Source organism: Pectinophora gossypiella, chromosome 6, assembly GCF_024362695.1.
Source record: "Pectinophora gossypiella chromosome 6, ilPecGoss1.1, whole genome shotgun sequence".
Lineage (NCBI taxonomy): Eukaryota > Metazoa > Arthropoda > Insecta > Lepidoptera > Gelechiidae > Pectinophora > Pectinophora gossypiella.
Window position 1 is genome coordinate 11159317 of NC_065409.1, and position 26859 is coordinate 11186175.

Here is a 26859-nt window from a genome sequence, read left to right on the forward strand (position 1 = left end):
GTAACCACATTCGTAACAAACCTATCCTATCACGTTACACGTTGCCTAGCGACTATCTATATTTACATTATTGACAAATCGAGCTTTCAATAGTACCTTTTCCTGAGCGTTTTCTGAAGTATTTTTTGACGGCAGTTTATTTAAGAGTGTAATTTTTCGCAATCATGGGCGAGGTGGACAATATATCGACGTTCAGCGTTGATGGGGGGCAGGACACCGTGGGCTTGCCACGCATCGTCATGGTCACAGAAGGCTCTGATACCTCTGCCTCATCTCCCTCCTCTACTTCCTCTTCAGAAGACAACTGGGCAGACCTCATCAAATCAACAGAAATCCCGCCAGAATACTGGCACATACAGAAACTAGTCAAATACATGAAAGCCGGTAATCAAACAGCAACTATGGTTGCCTTATCATGTCTTAAGGATCACGACTTGACTATAGAGGTGAATCAAAGAGCCATTCAGGAAATTGGTGGATTGGAATTACTAGTAAACTTGTTGGAAACGAGAGACTTGTGCTGTATCTTGGGAGGGCTTGCAGTTTTAAAAGATATTACACCGAATATTGAAATAAGGAAAAAAGTGACGGATTTAGGCGCAATTCCTTTGCTGGTTGGACTGTTGTCAGATCCCGCCAGAGACGTGCAGATCCTCGCGGCAGAAACGATAGCTAACTTGGGCAGAATCCGTAAAAGTAGAAAATTTTGCAGGAGATTTGGCGGAATACCTAAGTTGATCGACTTAATAGACATAAAAGAAAGGTACGTTATGCCAAAATTCTGGTAATCGTAGTGTTGAGTTTTTATACTTATCGAGTCACCATTTAACAGGTATTTGATCACAGCCCGCGAGGAGCTTGCACAGGATGAATTGCAGTATTTGGACATTGCCCGCGCGGGGGCCAAGGCTCTTTGGTCCATGTCTTCATCGCAAAGAAACCGAGAAGCTATGAGGAAGTATGGGATGGTCCCTCTCATAGCCAGGATACTAAAAACTATACACCTCGACGTAGCAGTGCCAGCTATCGGCTTGTTGCAAATGTGTGCAAACGAAACGTCTTTCCAGTTAGCTGTACAGACTGAGAAGATGGTAGATGATTTGATCACACATTTAGCAAATGAAGACAAAGATTTAAAGGTATATTTTTTCAAATTCATTATAATATTGTTATTGTTACAAACATTGAAAGCAAGTATAATTTAGGAGGTGATGAACTCAGATTCATTTATGTAGGTACTTGATGTAAATGTAAACCAAAGTAACGGTAATTACGATAATTTATTTTATAATTTTTAGACTTATTGCAGTTTGGCAATCTACAAATGCGCGAGCGACCCCACCACGAGGAACATGATCCGAGACGCTGGGGGGCTTGAACTGCTGGTTGGCGCCGCTTCTGACACTACTAACAGATCAAACAAGCCGCTCATGGCCGCAGTCACGGGGGCATTGTGGAAATGCGCAGACAGTGATGCCAGTATTAAGAGACTGGACAGTCTCGGCGCTGTGCCCATTCTTGTTAGACTTTTAGATGATGAAAACGACGGAGTCCTCACTAACGTTGCAGGAGCGCTCGCACAATGTGCCAAATATCCACCCAATCGTGATAAAATTCGAAGCGCAGGAGGAATTCCAATGCTGAGTAAGTTCAATGAACACTTACAAATATGCATTGTTAATTGAACGCACGAATGATTCATTTTTTATTTTCAGTTCATCATTTAAACAATACACATAAACCTTTGTTAGAAAACGTGCCACTTGTATTAATGGAATGCGCAAAGGAGCCAAATTCAATGGGTCAAATAGACCAATTGGACGGTGTGCGATTGATATGGTCGTTACTCAAAAATGAATCGAAGAAAGTTCAAACTAACGCCGCTCTGGCATTGAGTCCCTGCGTTGCAAATGCAGCGGATTCCGGAGAAATGGTCCGCTCATTTGTGGGAGCGTTGGAACTGACTGTAGACTTGTTGGATTCCGATGATCATAATGTACTCGCAGCCGTGTGTGCTGCTATAGCCACGATAGCTCGAGACCATGAAAACTTGGCCGTCATTTCGGATCACGGTGTCGTCGCGAAACTAGCCAAACTCGGTAAGAACTTTGTAATCATAGAACGCGTAAACGTGAAGGTCACGCTACAAAATTTGAATCAGTTCTTCCTTGTTGTGTGAACCGGTTGTTGTATCTTTTGAATATTGTGTTATATAATTCACAGTGGGCACGACAGATGATCATCTCCGGGCGAATTTAGGTGTGGCTATAGCATATTGCTGTGACTGGGCGCAGAATCGTCAGGAGTTCGGCAAACGTGGTGCGATCACGCCTTTGGTGAACTACATGACGTCACGGGACCCGGCTGTACACCGAGCCACGGCGTTGGCTCTGTACCACCTGTCCTTCTACTCTATCAATTGTGTCACTATGCACGCTGTAAGTGGAAACAATAGATGCATTCTTATACCAAGCAGAAGTATTCTGACGTCAAATGAATTTGCGACATCTACGTCCTTTATAATCATGTCTACGTTATTAACAAAAGAACTCTTGACAGAATGATTTATTTTATAAAATTTACATACGAAACATTTAAAAACGTTCGTATTTTAATTAGATGTAGTCTTAGACCCGTGTTTTGCTCTATTGGCATATTATTGTTATTCAAGACACAGAAAAAAGGCCGCTTCAAGTCAACATCACATTGTATCTTCCATTGTTATGATACGACTTCCTTATACCTAGCAAAAAGTTCTTGCGTATACATATACCTACTATAAGAAGTGGATAAACAGCCAATATGATTCATTAATAATTATGAGTTAGCTTAGGGTAGTCAGTAGCAAAACTTGCCTTTTGAAATATACGTCGAGGGTTCGTTTCCCGCTTAGCACATCAAATGTGTGTGATTAAAATTATTCAATTGTTCGGTGACAATGTCATTGTTTGATAAGTATCAGTTATGTGTTCGCATGGTATGTAAATTGCGCTTTCACATACTTAAATAAATTAACCGGGACCGTTCCGGGAGCGGGATTATTTTGTAATATTCCAGTTGTTACGAGATAAATAATAAAATGCGAATCCTGATATATAAAGCTAGTCTTTTATGGTAAAAAAAAATCGTATATTTCACCGTTTACCTGGGGGGTTAAAAAGCCCACATCGAACCAATTCATCTAAAAAAGCAATATTGCAATTTGACATTTGCGCATATAAAAGTAAGTGCGCAATGCACACAAATGTCAAATAGCAATACTTATTGCTTTTTTAGATGAATTGCTTTGATGTGGCCTTTTAACCCCTCTGTAATTACGAATTACAATTAAGAATTACTAACAATGAGTACGTTTATAGATGACGTCAATAATCGTCATAACAATTTCCATTTTTAGAAAATTCTTGTTTTGATGTTTCTTAAAATAAAATGTAGGTACGATCTATCTTACGTGGTGAGTATAAACATTTCTGGGATATGATATCGATTGATTGCTTTATTTATCTGCAGGCTGGAGTGGTCCAATTCCTGCTGGAGACCATCGGGTCCAAAGACCCGGTGTTGCAAGAAGCCTCAGCTGGATGCCTCTGTAACATCCGGAAACTGGCCCTTGCCACCGAAAAGATCAAATTGAAACAGTAGAGTTTATTTCGATTACTAAAGATACCTAAATCCGATGTTCTCACCGTGCAATAAATTGATCGATTTCAATTTGCAACCTGTTTTTTTTTTCAAGTTTATCTTGAATAGGCGAAGGAAAACATCCTGAGGAAACTCACATTCTAGACAAATGCGTTTTGAAGGTATTTGACCTAACCTGTATTTTCCCTTCGCGGCTTATGTAAAAAACCGGACCTGTCAAATCTTCAGGTTAGGTAAACGGACCCTGTAAACACGGATTAACTCTAGATGATGATCTTGAATAGGTATTTTGTAATGTATCGTTGCGTTGCGTTGCGTTGCGGAGGAGCTCGGTGGCGCAGCGGTAAACGCGCTCGGTCTGCGATTGTTGAAGTTCACAAAGCAGCATCTTTCGCAAAGGCCGGTCATAGGATGGGTGACCACAAAAAAAAAGTTTTCATCTCGAGCTCTTCCGTGCTTCGGAAGGTACGTTAAGCCGTTGGTCCCGGTTGCATTAGCAGTCGTTAATAACCATCAATCCGCACTGGGCCCGCGTGATGGTTTAAGGCCCGATCTCCCTATCCATTCATAGGGAAGGCCCGTGCCCCAGCAGTGGGGACGTTAATGGGCTGATGATGAATGTATCGTTGCGTAATCGTAAAATTTGTAATACCTAATGTTAAAATAACAACCTGATTATGAAGACATAGTCTCATCTGAGACTGTAAGAATATTAATTTTGGCTTTTAAAATTACTCTTCGGCTTACATAATCTGCTAGACTTTGAGAAATTCGTCTAGACTACACCTAGGTGTTACGCGGTAGAGACTGGATACAAAAGTATGTTAATAGCTTGATTACATTGTAAGTCTAGTTAGCAATCAAACCAATACTACCGTAAAATAATTTGTTTCTAGTGAAGTAATATAAGTAAGATATAAAACTTGGTGAACGGATAAATACTTTGATAGGTGCTGTGGCATTGAACTGGTTGACAGCAATTTAACCTATCTCGTCCTGTCTGGCCATGATTGACAGCGTAATTACCATAAAAGCCTACTATTTTACGTTATGCACAACACACTACATAAACGGGAACGACAGCGATGAGTATTTTATCTGCTCAGGATAATCTTGTGTCAAGAAAAACTGTTGGCGTTTTTTGTGAAATTCCAATATGGAGTCGAAGTTTACAAACATTTTTTACATTTGTGTTTTGGTATTTATAGTAGGTAAGCGAAACAATGTTGTTAATTAGCAACACTTCGCTAGATACTATGTAACTGCATCATAAATCAACAACAATGTTGCTTATAAATTTCGACAGATTTTGAGGACGTCTTGAAGCAAATATGCTTAATTAATAATACAAACAACTTATTCTAGTGTGTGGTTGTCTCAGGGACCAAAAGTAAAAGTTAGATTGTTGCATACTACTTTCATCCTAAGTTTTTGTACTGATCCGAATTTACGTATATAAATTTCGTACTTAGTGCACTTATACATATTACAATGGCAACCAATCGCATTTACATTGTAACATGAAAGTACATAACATACATCAAAGTAATAATCTGAATTTTGGCGTTGACAGCGAGGCGCCCGACGTCACCCAGTGTAGCCCAGACAAAAACAAACATAACATAAATAGCCTGTATAAGGCCCACTGCTGGGCACAGGCATCCCCTTACCCCCAACCACAATGCTCCTCTGCGGGTGGTGGAGATATTTGGTCTAGTAACCGGAACCAAAGCATCATCATTTTACTTTTCGGAGTGGGAAGAGCAGCAAACAATCGAAAAGACAACTAGTAGCCACCGTTGAATCTTAATGTTTGAATAGATTGTGGATTTCACAGTTGAATTTGGGCCGGTGCGCGGGTTTTTATAGAAAATCGGTTCTGTGCGCAGCGCATTAGAGAAGGGCTTTTGTCAAATTGCGCAAACGAAATTATCGAGAAGTTGCGTCCAAGAGGCATTAGTCACTTCCCTGACCTTGCCAGTTTTGCAATGCAAGTGCGATGGTAAACAAATTGCATCTATAGAAACATCTAGTCCCGCCGGCGGCAGACCGAAGTACTAGGTAGTTCTTACCATTGTAGGTACCTATTATTTTATACTTTGTCATTTTTTTTATCGCCTTTAATGTTTAGTACCTAACTATGCAAGGACGTTAAGGCATTCAAAACCTCAAAAGTTACGATTTCGTCAGCATGCGGTGCGATAGGTAGATAAGGTTAAGCAAAATTGCTTTGTGAAATACGTAAGTCAAGTTATTTCTATTATTTTTCGATGATTAGTTCTCTATTATGTCTATTGTTAAAAAGTTTTGCTGTAGCTGTCTATTATTTTAAATAACATTCGGTAACCTAAGTTTTTACATAACATAAAAAATTATTTAAGCTCACGGCAATATTCCAAACCAAGTTTTAATTGCTCAATTTAATTACCTTTTGCTATTCTAGGACTTTTTGTAAATGATTTATTTATAAAGGCACATACAACATTACAGTGTAACCCAATTCGCTGTATGACGACAAAAACAATATAAAAACGAATACAACATAAATAAACAATGAATGAAAAAGAAACAAAAAGAAAAATAAGACTATAAATAACATGAAAAACACTATAAAACTTACAATTTCAAAATTAAAAGGTAAATACACAAAAAATAAAAATAATGGAAGAAAAACAAAACAGTAAAGCCAACACTCTCTCCATACACTCCTATCAGCGAACACATCACATTGTGGTGTCGATTCCAACATCGCGGAGAGGAGACGCAAAGCACGCATAAGAGGTGAATGATTACCTACCTACGACGCAACTACCTAAGCGTATTGTGATGTGATGATGTTATTTTTTTGAGTCATGTTGGTTTGGTGGAAATACCTGACATTAACATTAAGTAGTAGGTGGTATAAATAAACTAAACAAAGTACAATGATTGCTTGGTAGTATGGACCGTGCAGATATATTCCTACTGTGTAAATTGTCTTCACTAGACGTAGGTATGAGGCAATACAACTTATGGTTTCTAAAATAAACAAATCGGGTGAGAGCCCTCGGCGCTACCCATTTGTTCGGCCAACTGGTTAATGCCATCAACGGCAAATAAGTATATGTACAATAAGTCACATCAATTATTTTTTTAAACAATGGCGATTCGTGATATATATCGAAAGGATTTTGATTTATTATAGGTACCTAATCGAGTTTGGCCACTGCACATTGTATAAATAATCACCTTTTTCAAAATAAGTAGTTCGCTTAAAAATAAATGTTTATTTCGGGTTAAAACACATTACATTCATATTATGTTAGTAAAAGTGACTTATTTAAAAACTATTGCGAGTAATACAAACATACTACATAAATTCACGACTATTTCCCACCGGGGTAAGCAGAGACTATAGAATTCCAGTTGCTTCGATCCTGACACACTTCTCTTGCTTCCTCCACATTCATCAATCGTTTCATACACGCACGCCGGTTCAGAGTAGATCGTACTAAACCTTTTCTAATGACATCTCCAATTTAGTTAATGTAAGTCCTTCAAGAACTTCCTCTAATTGGTCTTTAGTAATAATTATGCATTAATTGTAGTAGTATGGTTTGCTTAAACGATACGATGTACACTAGCTACACATGATGTACCTACACCATATTTAGTATGGCAGTTTGCTGGGCCGACTTGGACTGACCACAATACAAACACAGACTATTCAGAAGATACCTACCTACTACGTATCTTACAAAACAGCCCTAGCCACGCTTACATCACACTGAGTAAATTCGTTTTTATTTTTTGTCGTTGGTAACTGGCAACTCGACTCTACATTAAGTAAAAAAAATAAAAAAACGTCCCGCGCAAACATAAAAAAATATGTTTGTTCTGAATAAATTGATATTCGTATAAAAAATAATCGAGTTAAAAATAACTTTGTGTAAGATTTATAAATTGCAGGTTATTATGAGAAAATAGAAAGTTAGAAAGTGTTGCTTCGTCTGCGCGGCTAACGGATTATTTATAGGCACGTGATAAGCATTGGTATTTACATATATTATAATTTCTAAAAATACAAATATCCACTTACGTAAGATCAGTAAGACTTATTATGCGTGATAAAAGAACTTGGCCATATGTTATTTATTATACTTAAGCTATTTATTATCATTATTGCCAGCATGTCATAAAAGTTTGCTTGGTTTGTGTCAGAGACCTTTGGCTCGTGAATAACTAGGTTGTTAGAGGTTGGTCATCGACCTAACGTCACATATGAAAAGAAGTAGAAGATTTAACAAGAGATAATACATGTATGTTACTACAGAGAATGTGATTGATTGATTGGGAACTTCGCCACTAGGTATAGAGATCTTCGTAAGTTTGTCCCAAAATTAGTTTCGGGTTTGTTTTCGACGATTCTGTAGCCTATCCCGACGGGGATGGATTTCATCATCATCATCATCAGCCGTATGACGCCCACTGCTGGGCATAGGCCTCCCCCAAGGATCTTAAATAAAAATAAAGACAGGTGTATTTTACATCTGAGACAAACTTCCAATTTCTAAGTCATGTAAAAATACTGGGTGTTAGTGACATCGTAACGAATACTGAGGGGGTTGATTCAGACCATGATTCTGAGTTAAAATCAAGTGGAATTTTCCGTCGCAAAATTCATGTTTTTTTTTTAAATTATTTTCAATTCTATACTTTTGCGATGGAAAATTCCACTTGATATTAACTCAGAATAATCAGATGAATCATCCCTCTCAGTATTCGTTACGATGACACTTACACCCCGTACAAGTACATACGGTAGCCATATAAGTAGGTATGGGTGTTAGTGACACCGTAACGAATACTGAGGGGGATGGTTCAGACCATGATTCTGAGTTGATATCAAGTGGAATTTCGTGTCAAAAATTCATGAAAATTTTTCTTTTCTTTTTAATTATTTTCCAATCCATACTTTTGCGACGAAAATTTCTACTTGATATCAACTCAGAATCATGGCCTGAACCACCCCTCAAAGTTTTCGTTACGATGTCACTAACACCCTGTATATATTAGTGTCATCACACAAGTCGAAATGTAGCGGCAATGTTTCAATCCTTTTGATGATACGGAGGTAGGTAAGGTGCCTCATTACATAACGAGAGACGTTCCTCAAAAACAATATAGATGGCGCTGTAAAGATATTCCTTCGTTTAACCTGATAAAAGACATGCATTTTTTATATATTTGTTTTTGGGTATAAACGTAGCCTGGATAGGCCCTCATTAGCTTGTAGTCATTACATCGTAAAATGTATTAAGTATAAGTACTTAATAGGTAAGTACTACCCTACTTGCGTGTTATTTACTCAAAGAGCAACGGTCGGTCTTCATAACGCTTACAATGTTTTGATTAGGCAATAGCAACAAATAATGAGTAAGTAATAAACTTAATTGACAATTAAAATTTACGATGCGTATTAACGTGGTAGTAGAGCTGGAAGAGGAAGGCCTAGGCATGCATACCGCGATCAGATCTAGGACGGTTCAACCGCGAGCATGCATAAAGTTTTTGATGGGAGTAAAGGAAGCGAAGGTGATGTATTAGGATCGTAGTAGGTGGAATTCCGTGGTAAATGTGTGTGTGTGTGTGTGTGTGTATCAATATGGGCTTCATTTAAATCCTAGTTCTTTACGCATTTATGCGCCTAGATACCTTAAGCATGTAACTAAAACTGAAGTAAAATGGTACTTTTTATGTTAGACGGTATTGGAGCAATAAAATATCCAGAGGTAACAGTGTCGACATTGCGTTCGGAATGCATTTCATAGTAAGTATAGAAATCTAGTAGATAATGCTCTCATATCGCCTAACGTGTGCCGCTTTCGGAATGGTGTCTTATATATAATATAGACAGTATGTAAACGTTTGCTCTGTCTGTTTTAAACGAAAATATCAATCTTCTTTCATCATCGGTATGTCTAAATAATATTACCAAAAGAGTTAGAGTTAAGAACTTAAGAGCTATTGATGGCGCTACCATACCTACTTAGATAAATATGTGGAAACTTACAAGTCTACACGTTCACAAGCTACAAGTTACTCACAAGGAAGTACGTGTAAATTACGTTTATCAAAAAAGTATAGGAATTGTAAAGTATACTTGTGAAATAAATATTGACACTTGTAACATGTAATTTAGGAACATGTGTAGTTTTGATATACATATTCTTGTAATACAGGGCTTTTAAGTTATGATAAACAGGGCACAGTTAGGTATGTAAGTATTCTAAATGGTTGTGCAACCATTCTACTTTTATTATGACTATTTTTAAAGTATTACGGTCATTGACCATTGTCGTCACTTTTACCGCAAGCTACGAAACAAGTGACCACAAAGTCGTAAAAGATTAGAAAGGAATAAAAAAAATGCCACATAACGATATTTTATAACGACAGTAACAGGTGACTGCAACACCTTTTAAATATTGATCAGTGAGTCTAATTCAACATTAAAATAATTCGTCTAAAAAGTAGTATTGAAAATTGACATATTTACGCATAATAAAAGTACCTATATAGTGCCAATAAATGTCAAACTTATTTAGATGAATTGTTTTAATATTATATTTTAACATCCGAGAAGCTAAAAATAATAAAAGTCAATAAGTAGCCTACTTAACTACGTAGTTATGCAAATGAACAAAATCAAAATGCAATCACTGAGACGTGGTCGAGAATTTTTAACATGCCCCGGATACAAACATTATTAGATTAACAGCATGAATAAATAGTAAATTAACATGTCTTGCTAATTAAATCAGAGCAATAAGTAGTTTTCGAAAGTGAATTAATAATAATCAGCATCTAATACTTACTATTAATTAGCATTTGGTTAAAAGTTGATAGCTTATTAAAGTTTTTGATTTTAACCTAAATAATTTAAAAAAGGAGGAGATAATTCATTATACTGTACCTTTATGTAAGTAAGTTGATTTGTTTTCTATTCACAGCATGTCATGTCATCAAAGTAACTCCTGACAGGGAGCCGGCGCTCGCGCATAAATAGATGCTATAGGACTTACATAATCCGACTTGCTGTAATGCTAGTGTCGTTCGCGTCCACGTACTGTGTACCTATTGCTTAGTTGCCACATCACATTTTAATATCCTGTCAACATACATAGCATCACGCCTATTACCCGATGAGGTAGAGTAGACCACGGACTTCAACTTATCTAAGAAACTAACATACCTACTCACATGCGGGAAATTGTGTCAATCAGTGATTTATTATTGTATATTTGCCGCAGATGGCATTAACTACTTGGCCGGACAAATGGGGAGCGCTGAAGGCTCTCATCCGGTACAAAGTTTAAGACAACAGGCCTGAGGGTGCCCAGTCGGGCGCGAACTTCGGCTCAGGGCGTCGTCTGAGAGGAAAAAAATATTTAAAAGAATTATCCAGGTGGGTCGATAGCGATAGACGCTGATTGAGGGAAATCGTCGACCACGCCGGCGGGGTCGGTATCGGGGTCCTGAAGTGTTTGGTAAAGCGAGCTGATTGGCACCTCTATGGTGAAAGAGCTAGGATGTGTCAATTACTTATACCTACCTATTTTTTTTTTCTACTTAGTCAATCTGTCGTAGCGTAGAGTGAGGTGAATTCAAAAAAAAACTATAAGTTCACGACTATATCTGAATTCGCGTAGTCAGAGGTACATCCATTGCAAGATGAATTCCATTTCATCCATTTCACTCACTGTCACCTTCTTACTATTAAATTAAATATCAAACGGGTTTAAACTACCTTCCCAAAATGTGGCGAGTTATTTGTTGTTTTTTAAAGGGTTAAAGAAATTAAATTTTTTAATGTAATGTTTTGTTTTTTTAATAAAATGTAATGATTTCTGTTCATAATCCACACGAGAGAAGAATAACATATCATAACAGCTCACGGCCATATCATCCATCGGAAGATGAACTAAGTACCCACACCTCATCGAACTTTAACATAACATAACAAATACTTTATTGCACAAACAGGAAAAAACAAAATACAAAACAAAAGAGAAATAGAATTAGTACAATAGGCGGCCTTATTGCTAAGTAGCAATCTCTTCCAGGCAACTTTCTGTTCGACCAACGTGATAAATGGGAGTCGTATCGCCGTCAATAATGGTTCAGACAGCTGTGTTAGTGAAAACTGCACTTAAGGTAAATTAATAACTCACTGGTGCAAGTACGGTACTGGGGTTGTAATCGGTGCTCCACAAAAAAAACAATAGTAGAAGTTAATTCAATGAAAGTAATGAAATATGAATCCTACTGTGCAATATCCTAAGTCGTACATTGAAAATAAATAAAATTGTTTTTGTTTCAAAAAAAAACTATTACAAATTCGAGGCTTCCCGTTAAGTACTTAATCCAACAAAAAGGATACTTGTGTCCCTTAACTTCCTTGGGGTACAATTCTGCAACATTGTTCAAACTTCTGAGATGTTCGATAAAACATGTTATTTGGAAGTATAAAAACAAAAGAGTTAAGGTATGTACTAATTGACTTGGAGAAACCCAATGCAGAAACGTCAAAGCCAAAGGAACACATCAATTTTTTTCCAAGTAGGTATTCATTTTTATTTGGAACAGAAATCAGAAATCAGAATCATTTATTCAACGTAATTATCATGGATAAACTTGTTGAAGGTCAATGTAACATTTTGAATTTACGTCATTTCGCAAGGTGTTATGGCTGAGGAGAAGAAATGACAAGAAACTGCAACAGCAACACATCTTTTAAAAACCAATGAGGATATACATTACAAGTTATTTAATAACTAGAGGAACACATTCAATACCAGACATTTTTATCATTTAGGTAGTCATTAATCTTATAATAAGCTTTTTTACATAAAGTAAGCTTCACGTGAGCTTTAAATTTATTTTCTGACAAATTTAAAATATTATCTGGTATTTTATTGTAAAAACGTATACATAACCCCAAAAAAGATGAATTTAATTTACTTAATCTAGAATTTTGAATAGCAATTTTATGTTTATTTCTTGTATTGTAAGTATGCCTTTCACAGTTTCTCGGAAGGAGAGATAAGTTTTTACGTACTGCTTAATAACTTGCCTATCCTACCTACTTAGAAACCGGATAAGCAACAAACAAGTTAGTTTTGATACCTATAGATCTGAAAATCTGTTCATCATACAATCCCAAGTATCGCTAATACCAAGAGTACGCCCGTGGCTGCATGACAACATAACATAGGTACTTGGAACTCTGTTCACCGTGAGGGGTAGGTAACTCTTTTGACTCATATCATATCATAAGAGATTACCTGGGTGAGTTTGCATTTTATGTAGATAGCTACCTACCTCACCTGCATCACTGTTATCGAATACCCACGATAGATAGTAGGGGATAAGTGGTTTAATATCACGATCAAGTGCGCAGGTGGCATGGTAACACGATTAGACGTATTCCAAACATCATATACATGTACTAAAAGTACTTACAAATAAACATTACGCAGATTGCGCTTGACAATAAAACAAATCAACTAAATAAAATATGTCGTGTAGGTACTGTTATTTCTGTTACTGGCCGTCAGGTGTTTTTTCAAAAATTTTGTATTTTAAGGGGCTGAGGGTGTCACTGTGAGGTCTCGAACCACCTAAATATTTTGCTAGGGCCGCTACTGGTCAAATCTATGCCATCTATGAATCCCATAATGCCCCTACACCCTATTAAATTCATTTACACACAACACGTAACACAGTACCTATGTCAAGAGTCACGACAAAAATATAGCTGGAATAAAACGCACAGAATCGAACCAAAAGGGCAATGCTCGGGAAATAACCCGTACAAGGATTTAGCCTAGGTGTAAGTAACCTGTTAACGCGTCATGCAATACTTAATTAAATACCGGGAGGCACAACTTCACTCGGCTATGAAGGAAGTTGCGTCTATAACACTGCAATATTCATTCATTCTGCAGTCTGTTTGTATATTTTGAAGTGCACGTGACTGCCTTTTGTAAACACTACATACCTAGTTGAAAACTTAGTCTATCCATTTATGTAATTGCAAAAATCACATTGAAGCTGGTACGTACAGTCATGAACAATACCATGTACCCACTTTAGAACCCTGTCGCACTATAATATTTGACATTTAATGAGACTTACGGTTTAATTTGTCAAAAAAGTTAATGTGACATGGTTTCAAAGTGTATACATATTAGTACTCGTGACCTTACACTTAGGGCCATATCTCACTAGGACACCATGGTAACAAAGAAGACACCAGCAAGCAGAGCTAACATGCGCATCGCGATAAAATTATCGATCGATTCAATAAATTTTGCCGATAGGTTTGTTTTTTTCCTTAACATGCGTGGCACGTGATTCTGTTCGTATTTTGACAGAACGACATGACTTATTTGGGACATATTAGCACCAATCGACAGAACGACACAATTTTTTTTTTCTTTTATTAAATAAAAATAACAACCTTAATCTAATACAATTTACTGTCCACCAAAATGGAGGGCCATTTGAACGAAATTATAACGTTAGAATGGATAAAATGACTGGGACAAGGTTAGTAGAAGAGCGGACCGTAGCAAGCCTATTCAAACAGTGACAACTATAAACTGGTCCCATCGTGGTAGTCGATGACGTAGGATATGTCGCGGTACGAAATGTTATCAGGTTGCGCATGTTAGCCCTACTGGTAAGGTAGCGTTATACAACTGCACACATTTGGTGGACGTTGGACCTCAATGACGTCATAGGCCACGAGAAGAAAACGTACGACACCAAACAGACATCGCGCATTAGACCAAAAAGTCGGCCGACCACCGGATGCACGACGGCCGCGCTACGATGATCTGCGTTATTGCAAAGTGCGAACGTTCGATTGTCGCGGACTCATTGTCTGGTCTAATGTGGAATGGAAAACTGGCGAGCCCGTGACTTTATTGAGGAACGAAGGTACCTATAATATTAATTGAATCCGATCATCGATAAAGTTGGGCAATTTCGATTGCGGCTAGTCATTGCGTGGGTATGGTAACTTTACATGGAATGGTAACTTTCAACGCCGTGGTAAATTTCCAATACCGTGGTATTTTTCCATGGTATGGTAACTATTTAGTTGGAGCAACTGATGATGCTTTTGAGAGTAATGCATTATTGCGATATATCTTTCAAAACACGCTGGATATAATAAATAACAAGATGATGTATTTACTGAAGGCAAAGGCTAGATGACCATAACCACCAAAAATGAGGCCTTGGATTCGATCTAAGTCGGGTAACTTTTTTAAATTTATTCGTATTCCGGCAATTCTCCAGGAAGCAACTCAATGGGGTAATAGGTATCCATTGAAAATCCTAGGTCTATGGGTATGACTCCGTACCTCAATTAAAGTATGAAGGACTATGTCCAACAGACGAACGAAAATATCGACGTGGGTATGTATGTAGGTAGTTATTTTTCTTTAAGAGATGACCTTACTTTCATGACTTTCAATACAACAATGAAACGCATCTGAAACGCGGAAACAACATAAGGGCACTTCCTCGTACGAAAGTGCACTTTAAAGTTTAAAGGTAATACAATAATGATTCATTTTCATTTAGTCTCTTTTGTAACTATTTGGTTCTATTGTCTTACACTTGTACGACGAACGAATACTAAGGGAGATGATTCAGACCATCTTCTCTTCTTCTATAGTGTGGGGTGTCAGGTGGATTACCAACCCCATCAACCCTGGTGTCAGGGTTATTATTGAGCTGCCATAGGCCCCTGACATGGCTCATGTAACGACTACGTACTTACACACGTATACGTACGTATTTACATCAGTAAGTAATAACCGGGACCAACGGCTTAACGTGCCTTCCGAAGCACGGATTATCTTACTTTTTGGACAATCAGGTGATCAGCCTGTAATGTCCTAACTAAACTAGGGATTACAAAGTGACTTTTGTGATTTGTCCCCACCGGGATTCGAACACGGAACCTCCGGATCGTGAGCACAACGCACAACCACTGGACTACGGAGGCCGTTATTCCGACCATGATTTTGAGTTGATATGAACTGGAATTTACTGTCGCAAAATTAATGAAAATTTTTGTGTTTCTTTTAATTATTTTCAGTTCCATACTTTTGGGACGAAAAATTCCACTTGATATCAACTCAGAATCATGGTCTGGATCATCCCTTAAAGTTTTGATTATGATGTCACTAATACCCTGTATACTTACTTACTTATTTTTTAATTTCAATATCCCATTCTAGGCAGGCGTTGGTGTTAAAGATAGGTAGGATGACGTGTCATAACTAAGGAGAGCTCTAATATAGCTAAGCATTAGTTAATTACCTACCTATGTAGGTATGTACTCTATAAAATATCTATACATATATTGTTACTTTATATATATAGAGTATATAAAGTGGGTAACGAAACATCTAAGCATCAAAAGTGGCTGCAAGTGGTGTACAGCTTACCTACTTGTGGTCTTGTTTACCCCGTTAGTGATGGCGGGCGTGAGTATGGAATGTAAATAAGTACCTAAACGTAATAATCGAATCACCTACACAGAGTAGGAAAATTGGTAATAGGATTAGATATAGGTAGTAAGGTAGGTACCTAATAATGTTAATTCCTGGATCACCTTTAGCTCATGCATTTCGCTTATGCGTTAAGGTGGAACCTGTCTGGCGGAACTCCATTTTGCACTGCATGCAGGGCGTTTTCATGAAAAGGGTTAAGTACCTACCTATCCATCTAAAAATATGAACCTATGAAGTATTATTGTTCATTTACTGTATGGTACAGGCATAGAATAAGGAATAATACTATTTTTTCAGGTCATCTGACTCTACCTATTCTGTTGGGGCGCGAGGACGCAATAAATCAAATTAAGTAACCTACTTACTTATAAAATGTAGGTAAAAGTAGCTAGCTAGGTAGGCACCTTACTCAAATCCTACACTACTCTTATCTTTTTTATTTTTAATCCCGATAACAGACTATACTGTCGATAATTAATTTAATAACATCAGTAAGTAGGTAAGTATTCTTCTTACGGAAATAAAATTTCATTTTAAATTGCACAGATCTACTACGGTATAGGTAAGTACCGTATAATTTTCGTTATACAGCCGGTAATTGTTGTCGAGATTCAACATAAAATGCTATTGTTTGATAATAAGTTTCAGTTTTGCATAAAATATCAACATCCTCCGGCAAGTTCAGAAGTTCAATTATTCTTAGAAAAATACCTACGTAATATACGTATATATAAAAAAAACTTACCTTCATTAACGCAAAGCGCTGATCATCGTCGATTCCCACCACTGTGTTTGACACTGGAGCCATTATCACAAAAAAGATAAAACTTATAAAAAACACGATAATATGCTCGGACAGGAAACGCGTGCTAGCGTAGCGAGCGTTGGCGCGCGAATGAGTGCGTTTGTTTTGTTGACGAATTGAAAGTGGGTGTAGTAGAAGGGGGCTACGTATAAACACGTACCTATACGCGCATAATTATACCACCCAGTCATGTCATGATAAGTAGATACCTACCTAGTAGTCAGTAAAAACAAATCTCATTAATCAAGGATAAACATGGATTTCCGTAATTTGCATTTATTTATCTCTTATCATACAAAAACAGTGAAACAACAAAAAAATTCAAGTATAAAATATATTTTTAAATAACAATTTCAATCACGTTTTTTATAATAGTCTGAAACAGTTTCTTATACTTAACTAATTTCCAGTTATTTTTTATTGAAACTAGTTATTTCATGACAGTAAACACCACTCCTCCTCTCTCAGGTTCTTCATCATGTACTTCTTTGTCGCTTCCTTCAGGATCTGATGCTTCTGAGTCATCATCGCTATGTGTTTCTCTGTATGAGCCAAACTTAGATGTGTCCTGTGGCAAGCTAGCCATTTTAACACCGGAACGGGCCAATAATTTCTCTGCAGCATGCTGAGCTTCTATCTCTTTCAAATGAATATTATGTTCTTGTTGCAATTTCAGAGACTCCTCTAAACTCAGGATTTTAGCTGGGCCATGAACTATTGGTGGTGGTGTTGCAGCAGTCACTTCCCAGTTTTTATGCTTTTTCCTCAATATTTCTTTCTCAGGATTATGAACATCAGACCTTGTCGTTTTGAATGGTTTAAATTGACCAGTAGTTTTAAGCTTCGGGTTTATTTCAGTTTTATCTACTAAATACTTTACATGTGGTATTTCACCAATATTTATTAAGTCCTCTGGAGTTATAAGAGGTTTTTCAGGTTGTAGTACTTTTATTATCTTTTCCTGTGCAGTACTTTGAGTGAGTATATGTATGACATCCTCTGGTTCGCTGTCATCATCTGAATCTAGGTAAATATCTTCTTTTTTATCCCTAATTTTACCTTCCCATTCAACATTTTGAACAGACTGTTTATCCACACCATTGAGTTTTAGTTTATCAAACAATCTACATGTCCTTTCTTCTTCTTGTTTATCCTGCAACACCTGCACAATTTTGTCGTGGAAACTTTGTATTTTGGCACCCTTATCTGGTAGTTTTGATATAAATGGCTTATTATTTAACAGTTTAACTTGTCTGTCTTTAAGCTCCAGAAGTTCTGAGACAGATTTTGATGACAAATTAGTAATTTTACCGTCGATTTCAGACTTTGGAGGAGGCGGTAAAATTCCAGGAATTTTCTTGTTTATTTTCTTCATCATCTGTATTGTCATCGTAAAGCATACGTATTTGATTTTTTAAGAACTATTTATAGCCTATTGACATATATAAACTAATAAATAACAAACAAATTACAAAACTCGACGACACAACCTGAGGTACCGTACTGACCGAAAAATGAATGACGTCAAATAAACGTCAGTATACACAGATAAAAAATAGAAATGAACGAATGGTTTCATAATATCGATTCTCGATTTTACACAAATAATAGGACAACACTATTTAACTGCTTTATGTGATTGTTTGCTACGGTCAGCAATATTATAAAAAGAGAAAGTAAAATATGTTATCTCTCTTAAAGTATACAATAGATTACATATTTCCTTAGAGTAGTTTTATTTTTATTTTTTGCTTAAATTTTCGACGATGTAGTTAATGCTTGCGGTAAATCTACTATTAATAAGTCACATCAAAAAAAAAACTAAAACTCCTTTGTTTTACAACTTTTTTGTCGCAAACAGATTTCAAACTAAAACGCACCCCGATTTTTCTCGAGAATGGAGTTTGCTGTGTACAAATCAATAATTTGATCAAATTTTGTTAGAACTAATGTGTTTTCAGCAATTTATTATGTATCTAATGCTGTGCCGAAGAATCATTTGAAAAATAATTGGTGACGAAGCTTCCATTACATTTCCTAGCCATGGACGAAGCTACGGTTTGTATTCCTTGATGTTGACTTTTGAAGCGTCCCTTTGTAATTTTCTACAACAAAAACATTTGTTATGTTGTTAGTTTTGTTTAGATTTTGTAGCAATCTAACATTGATCGCTAGACGTATTGGAGTGAAAGACTTATTTAGCTAATATTTTGACTTCAAATGCAGCATGTGCTACTTTTCTATATTGTAGGTCCCTCTCCACCTGGAACCAATGCATGCACCAGCGGTTATGTGTGACAAGCGGCTCTGGATTGGAAACCTGGATACGAGAGTTAATGAGTATGTTTATTCAATTTGTCTTATACTTGCACAATCAGTTTATAATCTCTAAAGCATATGTAAATTCAACATAATTATGTTAGCTTTCTCCTTATCATTTATGGATAATATCAATAAACTATACCTTTTCTTATTACCGGTATCAATTACTGAAAATGGTCCGTGTGTACGGAAACATTGAGAAGTTCGACATGCTGTTCCATCGGAGCGGACCCAATGCGGGACAGCCGCGGGGTTTCGCATTTGTCACCTACAAGGTGAGGCAGGATGCAATCAAAGCCATGAACTCTCTCAATGGCCAGCAGCTGGGATGTAAAAGGATCTGTGTCAAATTTGCCAAAAACACAGGTGTAAGTAACAACTATCTCATGACAATAAGCCAATTCATATTTATTTTTACTTTAACTTTTTTTACGTTAACTGACTGCATACTTATATTCCATTACTTTATTTTAAGGAAGACCAGGACAAGCCCAAACCCGAACTAGGCATTCCTGCATTAGCAGGAGCGAAACCAGAACTGAAACTTAGTAAGAAAACTGCAATCCAGTCAATAGAAGCAAAACTCAAGATGATGGAAAATATGGAGGCAGGAGATGACTTTGTAGTGAACAAATTAGCAGCTCACGAGGCTCCTGTTATCAATCAATATCAGACCAAACAACATCAGCCTCCTCATAAGTCTATCAGCTCATTCAGAAGAAGACATCCATATCATAAGAAGAGATAAACCATTACTACAGAAGTTGCGTAATTATTAAGTTACAAATTTTATTAAATGGTGTTATTACTTACTGCTGGGTGAGATTTTGGATGTAATGCAAACCTATTTTGGATAATAAGCAAATCTTGATGGGAATTTCAATTTCTCTCAATATTGGCTATTCACATTGAACAGCATAGGTACAATGCAACTTAAGTATAATCTATCTATATAAATAGTCCCTTTATTATACTTTATTCTGGGTACAGCTACTTCATTGTGGGTTATGGGCTGCTAAACATTTGTAGCTTAATGAATACCCAGCTTAAACAAGAATATTTCTGTTATAACCTAGTTTTTTCTCTTGCATATTGAAATTAATTAGAAGTCAACTATAACTCATTTTTCTGTCTCATCTTCATACTTAATTAAACTGGTAGTTGTAATTTCTTTATCACTATTGAATCTTATATTAATGATCAATTTTTTACAAACATTATCTTTAAGTTGTAACAGTATTATATCGAAATTTTTTTTAACAAAAAATAGGTTTATTGTAATGTAAGTTGATAAATTAATACCATCAACTGTGTTCAATTGTGTTGTCATGCATGATACATTAACTTTTGAGTGAAGTGTGTGTGATCTTTAGTTAGAAAACGATGATAAAAAGTAGGTAAAGTTACCTTATTGGTAATTCATTTGTGGATATTATAAATGTTATTTGGAATTATTTTTGCTTAGTGTGAGTTGGTCAAATTCGTAGGTTTAACAGATAGATTTACAATAAATAATAAAACATTGCAATGCAATAAATAGTTTTATTTAACAGCAAATTGTTTGAACATTCTCTAATTGGCAGAGGATAATTCCATTATTATTACTTAGCATCTTCGATATTATATTTTTTAAAATCTATAATAGGTTTTACTTAGAAAAATATAATATATTTACTACTGTTACCTAAATAAGCAATAGGTATACAAAAATGGGTAAAATTAATAATAATTTAATTAAATCTATTAACAATTATCTTCATGAACAAAGTTACGATGTAACATTTAATCGAATTTTGAAACTTAAAAAACAATGAGAATTAGACTTTCAAGGAACAACCCTTAAACTGAAATTACCATCGATTGGAGCATTAACAACATTGCCTATATTTGAATACCAGATTTAATTCACTGTAATATGTTGTAACAGATAAAGGTAAAATATTTTTCACCAAATTGCAAATCATCCTATGCAGATTCTTCACCCTCCATCATGATGGCAAGTCACAACAAAGGATATTCTATCTTAAGCCAATAACAAGAGGAGGTTAGGAGATTAAGATTAACACTTATTACATAGTGTAGTTGTAGTGCAACTAATGGTATTCAGAATGGTAGTATTCAAACTTAAATCAACACAATTTAACATTTTCAAGGCGATTTTACATTTACAATAGTATGACTATGTTGACACTTGGAATTGGGACATATAGTCCTGTCCTAGAATTATTTAAAATCAGATTCATATCATTTCACTAGTCTTGAATCCTGGTGAGATGCAGTTGGACAGTGAGCTGGCGAGCTTCTGTGAAGGGGTGACCATCATAAGGTAGTCATCATCATCAGTCTCCAGTTTCCTCTTCATGCCAGAGTATTGAGTCTCATCATCTCCATCCTTCAACCAGTCTTTGTACTCTATGCATAGCGGCCAGATTATTTTTCCGGATCTAGAAACAAAACAGTTGCATTATTGATAATGATATCGGAAACATTAACATACAAACAAATGCTCTTGCAATAGACATTGTAGATATTTACCTTTACTGAGATATACAGTGTAATTAATAGTATAATACCGTGTTAAGATATAAGTAGTTTACAAGTGAACAAGTATCAAATCAAACACTGCTTTTGATTCCTAGATTTAATACCTACTATGTAAAATAGAAAGCTTTAAAATTGTTAACAGGTATCAATACTCACATAGGTAATGTATAAGGATCGTAAGGGAACCACTCGTCAAACTGCAAGTCTGTGGAGTGCAGAGTGTGGCGGGTGTTCTTCTCAATGATGGCTTGGCAGTAGACCACCTGGTGGGCGCGGGTGACCGACGAGAACGCCCGCGTCACTTGTGGGGGACACGTCCGGAGGGGGTTCAGAGTACACGTCACTAGCCGGGGTAGGTTCAACGATTCCACGAAGTGTATATCTGGGAAGGAAATAACACTGTGATAAATGACACTTGAGAATACTATCAAAAGAGAGAGAGAGAGCGAATTAGGCGTCTGAGACTGAACAAATTATAAAAGAAATGTTTATCATAAGTACTGAAAAGCGCTCATTTGTTTTGCCGATAATTTTGACTGCGCGCCGAAACAAACCATTGTTTCCTTATAAGCTTTTGTATCATGTTATTCTTTATACATTCAAATTTTAAACAATATCAATTTATGACAATGTATGTTACAGATATTCATTAAAAATTACCTGTTACAAAATACTTACTTTCTTTAGTAGAGAATAGATGATTATGCTTAAACGCGACGAGGTAGAAAACTGCATGGCAGATAGCATGGAAAGCGCCGTGAACTTTAGTGTTATCACTAGAAGATGACGCCTCTTGCGTAGCCGTTATGTAACTATGACACCATTCAGCCATAATTTTTAGGTATTTGATAAGTCTAGTGTTTGGTACTCGGACACAGCGAGCGAGCAGGCCTGATAGATGGCTGGCTGCTGTTCTTCTAGTAGCTAACGCCCCGGGTCCTAGTCCGTGTAGACCGGCAGCCACGACCCACAAGTTGTTAAGAACGCGGTCCGCGCATTGCTGGCTTATTGAAATTGTGTATAAAAGCAGGAACTGGACATGTCTGTGGAAAAAAATACAGAAAGTTAACAGAAAGACACAAAGAAATACAGACATTTAATTAAGTTACTTGGTGATATATTAATATATATTTCAGTTTTATAATTTGTGAGCAATTTATTTTTTATTTTATTTTTATGTTTATTGAGAAAACCAACAGCATTATAAAAACATATTTAACAACACTTATTATCTAAACTTAAGCTATAGCTTTCCCTAGAGTTCTGGAACATGGTTATATATTTTTAAAAGCGAAGCTAAACGAAAGAGGCCAGAAAATTATTTTTTGAAAAGGAAAGTATCAGTAAAAATAAAAATAAAAAACAAACAAAAATTTATTTTATTCTTATCTTAGCATGGTTTAGCATTTGTCAGTAAACATTATCAGAAAGTTAATAAATAAGTAAGTAATTTTGGTGCTGGAACTGAGGCCCCAGTACCTGTCTAGAGATAGGGCCACTAAAATGTCTGAAGCAAAATGAATGGGGTTCTCAGGGAGCTAGGTTCATTAAGACCTGGATCAGCATTTTATAATGTAGCTTTAACCCAATCCATTTTAACACAAATATTGAATATTGACAAAACCAATGAGTAAAATATTTATCATTCATTCAGTACTATTATTCAGAACTATTGATTTAACTCACCTAATCCCATGAGTTGGCAGTACAATTCGTTCAAAAACTCTGCACATGATTTCCAGCACGGGGTTTCTCTCATCTTCCAGCCATTTGAGCATCTCCATCATGCAGTAGTCGAGAGTCTCCATCACCTCATCCGTCTCCTCTACGTCCATCTCAAACATTGTGTCTACTTGTGACTTGTTCTTAGATTGGTCTACTACGTTTACGTCCATAACCACCATTCTGAAATATTGGTTTTGATTGTTTAATAATGGATAGTTTTATTATTTTTTATTTATTTTAGATGGAAGACACCACAAAATGTATCATTAAAAGTGCATTGTTGTTGGAAGAACAATATTTTTTTTTAGAATCTCCGATGTAGCGGGATAGACAGTGCAAAATAAAAAGTTGACAAATATAAGATAACTAATGATGAATGATGTGAATTTACTAATAAGCAATAAACTTTATAATATTATTATATATTACAAGTAAAAGGAGTTAAATCAAAAAAATAAGAAAATATTTATTTATTTATTTATGTGTTGTCCTGTATTTATTTATGTATGTTTATGTGTTATGTTATTTGTGTTATTTTTCGCTTTTTCCATAATCTTTACACAAGTACTTTATAAAAGTGTGAAATGTTTATCTTACCTGTTAACAATAGTTAGCATTATTTGTTCTCTAAGTGAAGGGATGTACTTGCTCATCCAGATGAGGTTATGTACGTATGCCCGGTTGGCGAAGCAACCCGCCTTGTAATATGGGAATTGATCCATCACAGCTTGTATCAGGAGGTCACTGGTCCTACAATAAAACAAGAAAACATAAAAATAACTGATAATAACTATCAAATTTTTTTTTTCCTATTTCGAGCCACTTGCTATCGGTCATGCGACCATAAGCAGGTGTTTTAGAATGTACATATGTGGGCCTTTATAATCCTGTGATTACATGGCCCCCGGTCCTTCATCTATGTCAATAGAATGTTCTTTCTCTATAATCTGCTTCTGGTGTTACCACCATGTAGGAGTTGAGTAGCTAGTGGGTTGACATGGTTCTCTAGTCTACCTAATGAACTAGCAAATAAATGATAATAATATTCAATATTCTTTATTTGCATACTACGATTATGATGGTATACAAGTTTGTAAGTTACATATCAGTTTCACATCATAGACCCTTTTGGGCACAACAAAATAGAAATTTAAAAGAGAAAACAAAGCTTGAGAGTAACCACTCTCGCACCACTCTCCAGGCAACCGCCTGGAAGAAATTGCTCTAGAGGAATTCGGACGCCCAAATGTACCATACTCATGGGTTATGTCTGATTGTTGAAATTTAGTTTTGTGCAATAAAGTAGGTATATTTGATTGATTGATAGACTTGACACAACAGTAATTAAGGGCTGGAGGCCTGGCTCTTGTAAAGGATTGTAAATTACATTCAGTGGAAAACACCAACATACACATTACACACTCCCATACACTTTATTACTTGAGTTAGTAGTCAGGTTTAGTCTTTTTAACAAGCATTCTGTATTTATTTTTCTGACGATTTCTTTCAATTACTTTAACACATTAGGAGTAGGTGCATTATTATGTGCTTAGACTTAAGAGCCCGGTTTCTTGTTTCAGTCTTTTTAATTCCCCAACTGGGTGCAACCGAAAATCTACAGTACAGTAGCTACAGTTAGGCTATTTACTACTACATTTGCTGAGCTGAGACTGTTTCGGCATTAAGTATAATAATTATTAGGCAATGTAATTACTTCTAAGTAATGTTAATTTATGTTTTGCCGAATAACTATTTTTTCTTTCTTTATTCTTTTCAAAAATTGATGTGTAATCTGTGTAAAAAAGAATCATTCGTAACTTGAATCCTTGCATATATCCTCCTAAGGCCAAAATTTCCAGAGAGATTAGTTAAACAATAGACTTTGATGTTATGACATTAAATATTGAAAAGTTTGTCAACATTGGCAAATGATGGTGAGAGATGGTTAAATAATAAGGGATTTACTTACAAAGGCATAATGGCAACAATTTGTGCTATGACTGTGTGGACATTTGACCATAATCTGACTGTCTCCTCTGGAGGACTTTCTTCCCAACTCTCTCCATCAGCTGAAAATTAATTCATACAAAATCAATATCATATTTCACAACAATCTGCAAACTAAACAAAACAAGTGTTGTGTCATCTGATTTAAGTTTTTGCAATACTTGTGCAATAAATAAGCATAAGTTTGGTAAACAAAATGCAATTCATTAAATTTTAAATTCTATAAATTATATTGAAGTTCAAATTACTAACCTTTAAATAATTTAATCAGACATGTCATAACTCTCGGGCAGTGATAAGTGTGTGCGGTGACCAGGCTCAGCATAAACCTGCTGAACAGCTCGACCAAGTCCTCACTACGGCCTGCCCAGTCCACATTACACAGCACATCAACAAACTGCTTCATTTCCCGCCCTAGCAACACCACACACGACAGACAATCTTCAAACAGAATTTGGTAGTTTGCATCAGTCAATGGGCAATCCTGTAATACTTTGAGTAATTCACTGTATGGTCCGATGTTTCCATCTCTAACATAGGTTAAAAGTATCTGTTCAACTTGATTCTTCTTAAACCTAAACTTCACTCGCGCTACGGCCGCCTGCCGATCCAAGGTCTTTCGCATCAAGGACGCCACACTTTTCTGAGCTGCCATCGCCATTTTGCTACTGTATATTTACGTATTACTTCTTAAGATCAGAGGCGACAGACTTCAGGTAGGCTATTATGTCAGGATGCCGGAGCAATTCCGCCTTCTTGTAGTTGAGGACTTCCCTTAGTATGTTGCTACTATCTTCAAAGGTAGATACTGCGTGAGGAGCCTGGTCGTAACTAGTACTCGGCTTACTGTAGCCGAGGCCTGGATCCGCAACTTCAGTACTTCTTTTATCCTTTAAATACGATTGCAATCTTTCTAATACCACTTTATTATCACCTTCTTTTTTGTCACCACTATAACCTTCTTTGGACATTGCTCACTGTAAATTTACATTGTAAATGATGCTTTTAATTAGTGCTATTTATAATTAAAATACTAAAACGATCAATACACTATTGCACACTGAATTATCTATTTCAGGCAGCTTTCTGATAAATCAAACACGTGCACTTCTGCGTACAATATCTCGTGTGAAATTGACATTTTGTCGACGTTTTATTTCAGTCACTCATTCATTCAATGCATTTATCATTATTTTATGACCCTTCTTTTGCTAGCAATACTGGCTAATCGATCGATTT

General features: G+C 36.2%; 5 protein-coding genes across 5 annotated transcripts in view; 2 read left to right on the plus strand and 3 right to left on the minus strand.

Moving 5' to 3' along the window:
• LOC126367549 (SEC14-like protein 2) overlaps window positions 1-17122 on the minus strand; it is a 32838-nt gene extending 15716 nt beyond the window's left edge. The window contains exon 1 of the mRNA XM_050011129.1: window positions 16963-17122. Within this exon, the coding sequence (XP_049867086.1) occupies window positions 16963-17025 (63 nt within the window). The 5' untranslated portion in view covers window positions 17026-17122. The remainder of the gene's footprint in view (window positions 1-16962) is intronic.
• LOC126367532 (armadillo repeat-containing protein gudu) lies at window positions 103-3684 on the plus strand. The gene is made up of 6 exons (XM_050011106.1): window positions 103-763; window positions 833-1139; window positions 1299-1644; window positions 1716-2099; window positions 2224-2438; window positions 3511-3684. Exons 1-6 carry the CDS (start codon window positions 165-167, stop codon window positions 3640-3642), a joined length of 1983 nt encoding a protein of 660 aa, XP_049867063.1. The 5' UTR covers window positions 103-164; the 3' UTR covers window positions 3643-3684.
• A 218-nt stretch (window positions 17123-17340) lies between the features above and the next one.
• On the minus strand, window positions 17341-18542 carry LOC126367558 (uncharacterized). Its single transcript, XM_050011138.1, has one exon. It carries the CDS (start codon window positions 18410-18412, stop codon window positions 17453-17455), a length of 960 nt encoding a protein of 319 aa, XP_049867095.1. The 5' UTR covers window positions 18413-18542; the 3' UTR covers window positions 17341-17452.
• A 333-nt stretch (window positions 18543-18875) lies between these two features.
• Window positions 18876-20881, plus strand: LOC126367569 (probable RNA-binding protein 18). Its single transcript, XM_050011155.1, has 4 exons — window positions 18876-19080; window positions 19274-19362; window positions 19502-19712; window positions 19820-20881. The coding sequence occupies exons 1-4, from the start codon at window positions 19066-19068 to the stop codon at window positions 20090-20092; spliced, it is 588 nt and encodes a 195-aa protein (XP_049867112.1). The 5' UTR covers window positions 18876-19065; the 3' UTR covers window positions 20093-20881.
• Window positions 20882-21393: 512 nt separating this feature from the next.
• On the minus strand, window positions 21394-26764 carry LOC126367536 (RNA polymerase I-specific transcription initiation factor RRN3). The gene is made up of 7 exons (XM_050011110.1): window positions 25873-26764; window positions 25583-25682; window positions 24211-24363; window positions 23575-23793; window positions 22567-22931; window positions 22045-22270; window positions 21394-21788 (listed from the first exon to the last, which is right to left on the minus strand). Exons 1-7 carry the CDS (start codon window positions 26279-26281, stop codon window positions 21584-21586), a joined length of 1677 nt encoding a protein of 558 aa, XP_049867067.1. The 5' UTR covers window positions 26282-26764; the 3' UTR covers window positions 21394-21583.
• Between the last annotated feature and the right edge of the window lie 95 nt (window positions 26765-26859).

Coding starts and splice junctions, on each gene's coding strand:
- LOC126367536 (XM_050011110.1), bottom strand. CDS start 26,281: ATGGCGATGGCAGCTCAGAAAAGTGTGGCGTCCTTGATGCGAAAGACC. Junction 22,271..22,566: donor TCTATTCTCTACTAAAGAAA/GTAAGTATTTTG, acceptor TTTCCTTCCCAG/ATATACACTTCGTGGAATCG. Junction 21,789..22,044: donor GATCCTTATACATTACCTAT/GTGAGTATTGAT, acceptor TTTTGTTTCTAG/ATCCGGAAAAATAATCTGGC.
- LOC126367569 (XM_050011155.1), top strand. Junction 19,363..19,501: donor CTGGATACGAGAGTTAATGA/GTATGTTTATTC, acceptor TTCTTATTACCG/GTATCAATTACTGAAAATGG. Junction 19,713..19,819: donor AATTTGCCAAAAACACAGGT/GTAAGTAACAAC, acceptor CTTTATTTTAAG/GAAGACCAGGACAAGCCCAA.
- LOC126367532 (XM_050011106.1), top strand. CDS start 165: ATGGGCGAGGTGGACAATATATCGACGTTCAGCGTTGATGGGGGGCAG. Junction 2,100..2,223: donor CGCGAAACTAGCCAAACTCG/GTAAGAACTTTG, acceptor TATAATTCACAG/TGGGCACGACAGATGATCAT. Junction 2,439..3,510: donor ATTGTGTCACTATGCACGCT/GTAAGTGGAAAC, acceptor ATTTATCTGCAG/GCTGGAGTGGTCCAATTCCT.
- LOC126367558 (XM_050011138.1), bottom strand. CDS start 18,412: ATGACAATACAGATGATGAAGAAAATAAACAAGAAAATTCCTGGAATT.